We start from the raw sequence: 12891 nt of genomic DNA, 5'->3' as shown, positions 1-12891 counted from the left end.
AGGAAATCCTTGCCTTAAACGAATGTTCACCTATGTTTTCTCCTGAGTTTTAAAGCATTGATCATTTTGAAACTCTTGATTCTTTTGCCTTTCACCCCAAATCACTAACTGTTAACATTTTGCCACATTTGCTTTCTCTTCTCAATTTATGTATTTATGTGTATGTTGTTGTTCAATCACTAAGTTGTGTCTGACTCTTTGCGACCCCATGAACACAAAGGCTCCTCTGTCCACTATCTCCTGTAGTTTGCTCAGATTCATGTCCATTGAGTCAGTGATGCTATCTAACCAGCTCATCCTCTGTAACCCCCTTCTACTTTTGCTTTCAGTCTTTCCCAGCATCAGAGTCTTTTCCAATGAGTCGGCTCTTCACATTAGGTGTCCAAAATATTGGAGCTTCAGCTTAGGCATCAGTCCTTCTAATGAATAGTCAGGGTTGATTTCCTTTAGGATTGATTTATCTCCTTGTAGTCCAAGGGATCTCAAGAATCTTCTCCAGCACCACAGTTTGAAAGCATCAATTCTCTACTAACATACCATTTGTAAATAGTTTCCCCAATTGTCTCAATACGTCCTTTTTGGCATTTCTGCTCGATTTAGGATCCAATCCAGGCACGTGTATTGTGTTAGTTCTCGTGTCCCTTTAGCCTTTCTGAAAGAGTTCTAGCCCTTCCTTGATTTTCATGACACTGATCATTTGGAAGAATGTCCCTCAATTTGGGTTTGTTTCTTGCTTCCTCATAATTAGATTCAGGGTATTCATTTTTGTCAGGAATATCACAGAAATGATGCTGTGTTCTCAGTGTGTCATATCAGCAAGCATTCAATATTAGTTTGTCCTTTATTGATAATGTTAACTTTGATCACCTGGCTAAGATGTTGCCTGTCAGGTACTATATAAAGTTACTATCTTTCTCTTTGTAATTAATAACTATCGGGTTGGCCAAAAAGTTCATTCGAGTTCTTCTGTAACATTTTGTGGAAAACCCTGAATGAACTTTTTGGCCAACCCAATATTTTGTGGGAAAATACTTTGGGACTATGTGAATATCCTGCTTCTCATGCTTTTGTCCATTGATTATAGCATCAAGCAACGATTCTTGCCTGTAGCAATTAATAACTGTGCTATTTTCCTAATGGTGTTTTTCTGATTCCATCATTTCTTCTATATTGATTAGTTGGCAGTCTCATATAAGGAAAAACATTCCTTGCTCTGAGTCCTGAAAGGATGATTATATGCCAGGCACAATGAGCGCACCTTGATTTACCATTTGTCACTAATAGGAACTAGAACTTCTTGGAGAAATGACTTACTCCGGGGTTAGAACAGAGAAAAGTACAAAATGATTATAGAAGAACTCATTATGCTGGGAAGTAATGAAGCACTCAAAAGATGGGAACATGTCAGAATGACACAGGAGCCACTTTTAAGGAGCTCCCTCTGGTCAAATCTGGGACAATTTGAGTAGCAAAAGAAATCATAATAGTAATAGATTACTATCTACTGAATAAAGTAGAAAGTGACCAGTCCCTATAATAGGTAGGTAGGTACACAGGTAGGCAGATAAACAGGAAAGAAGTGAATGCTCCTTTTGCTTTTTTGTTTGTTTGTTTTTGTTTTTGGCTGTGCTGCACAACTTGCAGGATCTCAGTTCTCTGACCCGGGACTGAACCCGGGCCACAGCAGTGAAAGCCTGGAATCCTAACCGTTAGACCACCAGGGAACCCCTGTGAAGGCTCCTTTTTAATAACATCTTGATCTTTTTTGCTGTGCTCCTACTCCAGTCTTTCTGAGGGTAATTTAGTAGTTTGTTAAAACTTTCTATTTGGAAATAATTATAAGTTTACAGGAAGTTGTGAAGATGGTACAGAGAGGTCTCATGTAACCCTTTACCCAGTTTCCCCCAATGGTTACATCCTGTATCACTAGAGTACAATTATCACAAGCAAGAAATTGACATTTCTGCAGTGTGCTTGTTATTCTCTGCCATTTTACACATGTGTAGATTCCTGTATAATAATCTGGATACAGAATTATTCCATCACTGTATAGGTCTCTACTGGTGTTGACATTTTATCAGTTAGAGTGAAGTGTAGAAAACTTAGTTCCCTTTTAAGTCCCTTTACCCTCACCTGTTACTAATATCTTAAATATTTCCTCTATATATACATGGAGATCCACATCATAAAAATGTTATACTTTTTGCTTTGACCTTCAAATGTAATTTAGAAAACCCAACAGGAAAAGGAAAGTCTATTGTATTTATTCATATTTTTTCTTTTTCCATTCTTCTTCTTTCCTGATGTTGCAGGACTTCTTTTATCATCTCCTTCCTATTTAAAAAGCTTCCTTTAAGGGTACATCTGCTGCCAACAGATTTTCTTAGTTTTCCTTCATCTGAGAATATCTTGATTTCCCCATTTGTGTCTTCTTTCTTAGTAACAGCTTTATTGAGATATAATTCACCTACCATACAATTTACTCATTTAAAGTGTCCAATTCAGTGTTTTTTGCATGTTTATGGATATGTGCAACCATCACTAAAATCAATTTTAGAACATTTTCATCACCTCAGATAGAAACCTCATACCCTTTAGCCATCACTCTCCTCCACCTCACCTCCCTGCCTCCTCCAACACTAAGCAATCACTAATATGCTTTCTGTCTCTATAGACTTCACTATTCTGGACATTTCACATTAATTGAATCATATAACATGTGATCTTTGTGTCTGACATCTTTCACTCAGCATAATGTTTTCAAGAAACTCCCTCTGGCCAAGTCTGGGACAATTTGAATAGCAAAATAAATCATGGTAATAATAGGTTACAACCCACTGAATAAAGTAGAAAGTCACCAGTCCATATGATAGCTCATTAGGTATATATGTAAGTAGGCAAATAGGGAAGAAGTGTAGCATGGACATGTTGTAACATGTATCAGTATTTATTCCTTTTCATTCCTGGATAGCATTCCACTGTTCAAGTGTACCACATTTTGTTTATTCCTTTATCAGCCAATGTACATTTGGATTGTTTCCACCTTTTGGCTGTTATAAGTTATACTGCCTGTAAACATTTTTATGTGGACATATATTTTCACTTATCTCAAGTATACATACACCTAGGAGTAGAATTTCTGTTTAATCATTTGAGGAACTGCCAGACTGTTCTCTAAAGCAGCCACACTAGTTTACATTCCCACCAGCAGTGTGTGAAGTTTTCAATTTCTCCACATCCTCACCAGCACTTGTTATTATCTGAGTTTTTGGATCTAGCCATCCCAGTGAGTATGAGGTAGTATCTCATTGTAGTTTTGATTTGCATTTCCTTGATAATTAATGATGCTAAGCATCTTTTCATGTATTTATTTGCCATGATATTTTATTTCTTAAGGATAATTTTGCCAGGTATGAAACTCAGAGTGAACAGTTCTTTTCTTTCAGCACTTGAAAAATGTTGTGCTGCCTCTCTCGACCATGGTTTCAGATGCTATCAATGTATTTTTCCCCTATAGGTAGCGTATCATTTCTCACTTGCTGAGTTCAATATTCTTTCTATGTCTTTAAGTTTTCTGAAGTTTGACTATAATGTGTCTTGGTAGAATTTCTTTGGCTTATCCTTTTGGGGTTTGCTCAGCGTCTTGAAACTCTGTTTATATCTTTTACAAAATTTGAGAAATTTTCAGCTATAATTTTTTCAAATACTTTTCAGCCTCATACTTTCTCCTCTCCCCTGGGACTCTGATGACATGAATGCCTGATCTTTTATTATAGTCTCAGATTTCCCTGAGGCTCTGCTCATTTTTTCCCATCAATTTTCTTTCTCTTCTTCAGATTGGATCATTTCTGTTGTTTTACCAAGTTCTCTAATTCTTTCCTCTGTCCTCTCTATTCTGCTGTTGAGCTCATCCATTGAGTATTAAAATTTTAGTTATATTTTTCAGTTCTAAAATTTTCATTCTATTCTTTTTTATATCCTTTTTTATTATGAGACTATTTTTGCATTTAAATACATTGAAGCTTTTTTATGGTGGCTACTTTACAATTGTTGATAACTCTAACATCTGTGTCATCTCAGTCTTTTCTCATTCCAGTTGAGATTTTTCCTGCTTCTTCACATGATGCCTGATTTTCAGTTATGTCCTGGATATTTTGGGAACTCGGAGATTCTGGATACTATTTAAATCCTGTTTTTTAGCAACCTCCCTCCAATACTGTTCTACCAAAAAAAAAAAAAAAAAAGGAGAATCTCCTTTTTACTGCCAGGTGGAGGTGGAAGTTCAGGTCCCTACTTGGCCTCCTTTGACACCCCAGAGGGGACAAGCATCTTGCTGCTGCTGGGTGGATGTGGAATTTCATGCTCCGCACCAGACTCTCTCTTTCACCGTCCTGGTGGGGAGACAAAAAAGGCACCTCATTATTGGGTTGGGGATAGAAGTTCAGGACCCCCCCAAATTTACAGTGGCCTAAATTTACACTGTCAGGGAGGGGCCTCATTATTCCCAGGCAGGGATGAAAACCAGGACTCCCTGTTTAGCATTTACTGATGGGAATGGGGATGGGGCAGTAATTATCTAATTTTTTCTCCCTTGTTACATTGCCCCTTTCCTGGTACTTTGGCTAGAGAGAGCAGACTTTCTTGGGGCTGTTTTTATCTGCACCATTTGGCATTCTGGATTGCCAAATTCTCCATCACTGACTCCAAGATACATGGAACAAAAAGAAAACTCAGGGAAATTACCACTGTGTCACTCCTCAAGTTCCAAGGTCCCTAACCAAGGTCTCTCCAACTGACAGTCTTCTTTGTTTAATATGTAATGTCCAGAGATCATAGCTGCACTTAGTACCAGAAATAGGGAGAATTCTGTCTATTCCATTTTGGACCCATTGGTAATTTTTAACTTAATTTTTAAATAAGTAATACATTCACATGGTTCTCTCCCCCAGTCCTACAGGATCTCCCTAACCAAAAAACCAGTCTTGATTAGTTGGTGGGCATGTGGTATATGCTTAGTGATTATGCAGATAAAAGCAACTAAGAAAATATCCTTGATATTTTCCCACAAAGAAAGTAGATACTATTATGTTACTGTTAACTTAAAACTTTTTTATCATGAAATATTACATACATTTTGAATAATGCTGCTGTAAATACTCTTGGACATGCCTCTTGTTGCACATGAGCAAATATTCCAGTTGAGCGTATTTCCATGGATGGAATCACTGTGTCCTTGTGTATGCATGCTTCAACATTACCAGATGAAGCCAAAATGCTTTCCAATGTGGTCATACCAATATACGCCTCCATCAGACATATGAGAGTTCTCATTGCACCATGTTTTCTTCAACACTTCATATTGCCAGTCTTTAAAAAACTTTTATTGAGGTGTAGTTGATTTGTTAATAAATGTGTTTCAGGTGTACAACATAGTGATTCACAGTTTCTAAAGATTATACTCCATTTATAGTTATTATAAAATATTGACTATATTCCCTGTGCTGTGCAATATATCCTTGTTGCTTATTTATTTTATACATAGTAGTTTGTACCTCTTAATCCCCGCCCATTACTTTGCCCCTCCTCACTTCTCTCTCCCCACCAGTAACCACTAGTTTGTTCTCTATGTTTGTGAGTCTGTTTCTGTTTTTGTTATATTCACCAGTTTGCTTTATTTTTTAGATTCCACATATAAGTGATATCATACAGTATTTGGCTTTCTCTGTCTGACTTACTTCACTTAGCCTAATACCCTCCAAGTCCATCCATGTTGTTGCAAATGGCAGAATTCCACTCTTTTTTATGGCTGAGTAGTATTCCATTGTGTATATATATACTACATCTTCTTTATCCATTCCTCTGCAGATGGACACTTGGGTTGCCTCTATGCCTTGGATATTGTAAATAGTGCTGCTATGAACAAATTAGTGTTTTCATTTTCTTTGGATATATACCCAGGAGTGGAACTGCTGAATCATTTGGTAGCTCTGTTTTTAGTTTTTTCAGGAACTGTTTTCCACAGTGGCTGTACCAGTTAACCTTCTCAACAACTGTGTATAAGGGTAGTTTTTCTCCACATCCTTGATATTGCCAGTCTTCTTCATTGAAGACATTGTAGAAGTTGTGTAATGGTAACTCGTTACCTCAATGTACATTCTCTGGTTACTAAGGAGATTGAACTCTTTTTGTGTTTATTAATGCCTTGTATTTCCTCGTTCATAAAATGCTTGTTCGAATCTTTTGCCCACTTTTCTACTAGGTGGCCTCTTTTTTTTTTAATTGGTTTCTAAGAGTTCTTTACATTTCTCTAGATAGGAGCCCTTTGTCAGTAATATTTACTGGAGATATCTTCTATTTGTTGGATTTTCTTTTTTTTCTCTTATGGTCTTTTTTAAAAATAGAAATTTTAAACTTTATTGTAGACAGATATCAATCTTTTCTTTATGGTTAGTGTTTTTTGCATCCTGTTTGAGAATTATTTTCACAATCCAAGATCATAAAGATATTCATCTATACTATGTTTTTTTCCTGTTACCTATTAAAGGTTTTGTTGTTTTGCTTTTCCCCTCAGTACATTTCTTTGAAATGCCTTTTAGACCCCTTTGTATCTTCTTATGTTGGTTGTCCAAGTTTTTTTTTTTAAGTTGTTTTTTATTTTAGTCAATTCTATATTGCCATTGGCTGGCACATAATCAACCAGTAAATGTATTATATATATAGTCCCTATGTTAACTTGAGGACTTAAAGGGAGCCTATTTTAATCCTTATGTTTGAAAAAACAGGGACTGAATGAATAAATGAATGAATGTAATACATAGCAAATGTCAAGATACTTTAGTGTGTTTTTTTCTCACAAAATAAAATGCAAAACTGTGCTGAGTGGAAAGCCTACATGATACATTATGGTAAAAATCATTAAAAACAACTAACTTCCTAGTCCTCTTCCCTCCATCGCCCAGTGCTCACTGTGTCATCTTGAATGGCACTGTATTTTTACAGGTGTCATTTGAGGATGTCACCGTGGACTTCAGCCAGGAGGAGTGGCAGCACTTGGACCCTGTTCAGCGGCGCCTGTACTGGGAGGTGACACTGGAGACCTACAGCCACCTGTGCGCAGTGGGTAAGCACAGCTGCCCTGTGCACTTCCTGGGGGCCTCAGGGAGGCTGCCTCCATTCTCTGCTGCTGAAAGCTCTGGGGCATCTAAAGTGTGTAACGGTGTCATCTTTGATTTGCCTGAGATTCTTCAGTCCTTTTACACTTCTGTGATTATTACTCTATTCCCAGGGAATGGGATTACTTTCCTGAACAACAAATAGAAATGTGGTTGAAAGGCCTAGAAACCCAATTAACAGGACCCAATCCTGTATCATGTCCTGTTCACAGGTTACCAAGTTCCCAAACCAGAGATCATCTTCAGACTGGAGCAAGGAGAGGGGTCATGGACATTGGACAAAGAAATTCCACATCACAGCTGCTCAGGTGAGTGAGTGTGACCTGAGAAAATGGGGGATGTGGAGTAGATCTGTTTTTCTAGGAGAGGCTGATACCTTTGAAAGGCTCTGAAGATAACCTGTCTTGAAGGCTCTAAACTTTTGCAGTCACTTGGAAGAGTTGACAGAAGCCCCTCTAATACCCGAGGGCCAAGTATGACCCAAGTATGACCCTCGCCAATATCCACTGTCTTCTTTGCTTTTTGATAAAAGAGCTGTCTCTAACCTCTGTACCCTCTGTACCAGCACATATATAGCACCCTATCTTACTGGAGTGGGTTGCCATTTCCTTCTCCGGGGGATCTTCCCAACCCAGGGATTGAACCTGTGTCTCTTACGTCTCCTGCATTGCAGGTGGATTCTTTATCACTAGTGCTACCTGGGAAACTATTTTACCTGGGAACTTTTATTCTTCCTACTCCACTCCCACCCTCTTATCTTAGGTTCTTTCCTTGTACATTCAGGTATTTTAATTTTTCTTCCCTTTTATTCTAATTCCTCATATCCATCCCTTATGCCTCCTCCCACTGGTAACAGATCTAATGTATTTGATCTTTGAATTTGTGTGGTATCCTCTTAAAGCCTAAAGTATGAGTTTACTTGTGGTTGTTGCTCAGCCACTAAGTCGTGTCCAACTCTTTGTGACCCCATAGACTGCAGCATGCCAGGCTCTCCTGTCCTTTACTATCTCCTGGAGTTTGCTCAGATTCATGTCCATTGAGTTGGTGATGCTATCTAACCATCTCATCCTCTGCCACCCCTTTTTCCTTTTGCCTTCAATCTTTTCTAGCATCTGGGTCTTTTACAGTAGAATACTATGCTACATAATATTCCACAGTGTGCCAGTACCACATCTTATTGAACCATTCATCCAGTGGTGGAACCTAGGTTTTCATTAACGCCCATCTAAGACAAACAATCAGAGAAGGCAATGGCGCCCCACTCCAGTACTCTTGCCTGGAAAATCCCATGGACGGAGGAGCCTAGTAGGCTGCAGTCCATGAGGTTGCTAAGAGTTGCACACGACTGAGCGACTTCCCTTTCACTTTTCACTTTCATGCATTGGAGAAGGAAATGGCAACCCACTCCAGTGTTCTTGCCTGGAGAATCCCAGAGACAGAGGAGTCTGGTAGGAGGCCGTCTATGGGGTCACACAGAGTCGGACACGACTGAAGTGACTTAGCAGCAGCAGCAGCAGCAAGACAAGCAATTCTACAATACATTTCTACACAAATGTTCCTTTACAGAGTGTGAGATTTTCTCAGGGACGTATAGAAAAGAGGGTTTGCCTGAGATCACTGTATATTCTCATCCTGAATGTTTCTCATTTTTTGGCCAACAATGGGTATAAAGTGGAATCTCATTTTTTGTTTCTCATTTCTCCAGTACTTAGTTTGAGCATTTCATCACTGACCTGTTGTGGTCTCTTGAGTTTTGCTCCTTTGAATGACCTTGCTCATCTTCCCCTTGTTTTGATTAAATTTACTCTGGTTCATACTGATTTGCATCCAGTTTTTTTATTTTCCCGCTTTTCCAGGCATCTCCTCATTATCCTCATAAATGAGATTTCCCTACAGAGACTGTCTACTGTTCACCAGTCTTATATATATTCAAGGATTCATCCATCCTGAAATTCTGAAGACTCTGATGACTCTGCTTTTGACATCTCAAGTCTTTTTTCCCCTAGTACTTTTTAGCACTATATTTAGCTACTCAGAAAGTTCCCTTGAGATGTTTCTCTTACTACTCAATATATCAGAAATGGAAATCATTACCTCATATATCAGAAGCCCTTCTCACCTTCCAACTTTTGTCATATTCTGTCAATGTTTCTTAAATCTTTCAGTCATTTTAAATTAATCACTCTACAGTTCCTATTGCTTTTTCATTTTTGCAAATATCGTTTTTAGTTCTCAATCCATCTTCTTAGTTCCCATCTTCTTAGTTCTGAAAGGTTGTTGCTGAGCCGTTAAAGATGCCAGGATTCTTGGCCTCCAGAGGAGAGGAATTCAATCCAGGGCCAGTGATGAGGCTTGATTGCTCAGAGCTTTTGTGTGATAAAGTTTTATTAAAGTATAAAAGAGATAGAGAAAGCTTCTAGCCTTTAGCTGGAAGTTATATAGCTACTAGCAAAGAGTCGGACACGACTGAGAGACTGAGCTGAACTGAACAGGCTGCTAATTAGAGAAAGGAAATGTCTCAAAACTCAGAGACTGGCACCAGGCTCCTCACCCACAACATGCATTTTGAGATAATATTGGCACAAGGTGAGTTGTCCTGGGCCATAAAACAATTGACATGAATCTTGAAGAAAGGCAGGTTTCCAAGCAAAGACATAGTCTAATTAACATAGCTTAAGAGAACATTTGTATGAGTAAAACATTGGTTTGTCAAGTCGGTTCTGAGTCTTAGGCAGAACTGACTTGAAGAAAGACAGAGTTTAGGGTAAATACATTCATTAACATAGCTTAAGAAAAATATTTCCATAAGCTTGTTTGAGAAAAGTTAAGTTCAGGTGGAACCAGGTGTTGTCATGGCAGCACAGAATTTTAAAAGAAACCCCCTTTTAAATTTGTATGTGTGTTAGTCTCTCAGTCGTGTCCAACTCTGCGACCCCATGGACTGCAGCCCACCAGACTCCTCTGTCCATGAGATTTTCCAGGCAAGGATACTGGAGGGTTGCCATTTCCTTCTCCAGGGGATCTTCCCAACCCAGGATTGAACCCAGGTCTCCTGCACTGCAGGCAGATTTAAATTTGTATAGAAAGGGGAAAAAAACCTGACACTTGAAGTTTGTTTCCTCTTGCAGCTTAAGACAGATAAAAAATGTCTGACACTTGCAGCCTATTTCCTCCGTTTGGAGACCCCTAGCCTTCCTGCCTGTTACCGTTTCAGTTCCATCCAAAACCAGCTCCATATTTTCTTATGCCTGGATTATAATTTTTCTATTACTGATTATAGTTGCTGATTCCATTCTTTTTATTAGTTCACTTCAAATACTGACAGATTTCATTGCCTAAAATGTTTTTATTTATTTTGACATTAGCTTTATGAAAAAAACCCTAATATTATTCACATATAACTGTTCATTCTCAAAGACAAAAAACATGGCCATGTATTTCCAATTCAAACGTGTGTCTGAATGTTTTGTATCAGATCAGATCAGTCGCTCAGTCGTGTCCGACTCTTTGCGACCCCATGAATCGCAGCACGCCAGGCCTCCCTGTCCATCACCAACTCCCGGAGTTCACTCAGACTCACGTCCATCGAGTCAGTGATGCCATCCAGCCATCTCATCCTCTGACGTCCCCTTCTCCTCTTGCCCCCAATCCCTCCCAGCATCAGGGTCTTTTCCAATGAGTCAACTCTTAGCATGAGGTGGCCAAAGTACTGGAGTTTCAGCTTTAGCATCATTCCTTCCAAAGAAATCCCAGGGCTGATCGCCTTCAGAATGGACTGGTTGGATCTCCTTGCAGTTTTGCACAACTCCACTTTTAACATATCTTATGATTCTATGAGGTTTATTTTTATTAATAATTCTATGAGTTTTGGGGAATTCCCTGACAGTTCAGTGGCTAGGACCCAGTGCTTTCACTGCTGAAGGCCTGAGTTCAATTCCTAGTCAGGGAATAAAAATCCCACAAGCCTCAGAGTGTGGACAAAATAAAATAATAATAATAATTCTATGAGTTTTGACAAATGCATACAGTCATGTAACCACCACAATAATCAAGATATAGAACAAAAATTACCTGAGGTCCTTTATTGTGTCACTCCTTCCCACTGCTTACAGACCTGGAAAATACTAATCTCTTTTCTGTCTCTGTAGTTTTGCCTTTTTCAGAATGTCATATAAATGGAATCATACAGTATGAAGCTTTTTGAACCTGGCTTCTTTTACTTAGCTTTCAAAACTTACTCCTCCTGTTGTGTTTTCCATAGCTTGATTCCTTTTTATTGCTGAGTAGTATTCCATAGCATGGATGTACCACAGTTCATCCATTCACCAACTGAAGGGTATTTGTCAGTTTGATTAGTATGTGTCTTGGTGTGTTCCTCCTTGGGTTTATCCTGCTTGGGATTCTCTGTGCTTCCTGGACTTGGTTGACTATTTCCTTTCCCATGTTAGGGAAGTTTTCAGTTATTATCTCTTCAAATATTTTCGTGGGTTCTTTCTCTCTCTTCTCTTTCTGGGACTCTATTGTGAATGTTCGTGTGTTTAATGTTGTCCCAGAGGTCTCTTAGGCTGTCTTCATTTCTTTTCATTCTTTTTCTGTATTCTTTTTCTATATTTCTATATTTGTGGCAGTGATTTCCACCGTTCTGTCTTCCAGGTCACTTATCCATTCTTCTGTCCCAGTTATTCTATATTGATTCCTTCTAGTGTATTGTTCATCTCTGTTTGTTCTTTAGTTCTTCTAAGTCTTTGATAAACATTTCTTGCATCTTCTCCATTCTTTTTCCAAAATTCTGGACGATCCTGGATCATCTTTATTATCATTATTCTGAATTCATTTTCTGGAAGGTTGCCTATCTCTACTTTGTTTAGTTGTTTTTCTGGGGTTTTATCTTGTCCCTTCATCTGGGAGATAATCCTCTGCCTTTTCATTTTTGATTAACTTTCTGTGATTGTGGTTTTCATTCTGGAGGCTTCAGTATTGTAGTTCTGTTTCTTCTGTCTGCCTTCCAGTGGATGAGACTGAGAGGCTTGTGCAAGCTTCCTGATGGGAAGGACTGGTGGTGGGAAAAACTGGGTCTTGCTCTGGTGGGCAGGCTGTGCTCAGTAAAACTTTAATCCGATTGCCTGCTGATGGGTGGGGGCTGTGCTCCCCTCCTGGTAGTTGCTTGGCCTGTGGCGACCCAGCCCTAGAGTCTACAGGCTCTATGGTAGGGCGAATGCCAAACTCCCAAGAGGGTTCACACCAAGGGACAACTCCCAGGACTGCTACTTCCAGTGCCCCCATCCCTGTAGAAAGCCACTGCTGACCCACACCTCCAGAGGAGATCCCCCAACACTAGCAGGTATGTCTGGTTCAGTCTCCTGTGGGGTCACTGCTCCTTTCCCCTGAGTCCTGCTGTGTACAGGATTTTGTGTGTGCCTTCCAAGAATGGAGTCTGTTTCCCCCAGTCCTGTGGAAGTCCTGTAATCAAATCCCACTGCCCTTCAATGTGAGATTCCCTGGGGATTCCTAGTCCCTTTGCCAGATCCCCAGGCTGGAAAGCCTGACATGGGGCTCAGAACCTTCACAACAGTGGGAGAGCTTCTTTGGTATTATTGTTCTCCAGTTTGTGGGTTGCTCACCTGGTGGGTATAAGATTTGATTTTTATCATGATTGCAGTCCCTCTACCATCTTCTTGTGGCTTCTTTGTTTTTGGACATGGAGTAAGTATCTTTTTTG

At 39.3% G+C, this 12891-nt stretch overlaps 1 protein-coding gene across 5 annotated transcripts in view; it reads left to right on the top strand.

Moving 5' to 3' along the window:
- The window catches only part of ZNF41 (zinc finger protein 41), a 46631-nt gene that overhangs the window by 21534 nt on the left and 12206 nt on the right, over window positions 1-12891 (top strand). For all 5 annotated transcript variants that reach the window (XM_055563393.1, XM_055563392.1, XM_055563388.1 and 2 more), the window contains 2 exons: window positions 7000-7120; window positions 7385-7480. In XM_055563393.1, coding sequence (XP_055419368.1) covers window positions 7000-7120; window positions 7385-7480 — 217 coding nt within the window. The remainder of the gene's footprint in view (window positions 1-6999; window positions 7121-7384; window positions 7481-12891) is intronic.

This window comes from Bubalus kerabau, chromosome X, assembly GCF_029407905.1.
Source record: "Bubalus kerabau isolate K-KA32 ecotype Philippines breed swamp buffalo chromosome X, PCC_UOA_SB_1v2, whole genome shotgun sequence".
Lineage (NCBI taxonomy): Eukaryota > Metazoa > Chordata > Mammalia > Artiodactyla > Bovidae > Bubalus > Bubalus kerabau.
The sequence above is the reverse complement of the archived record's forward strand: the minus strand, read 5'-3'. Positions and strand labels throughout refer to the sequence as shown.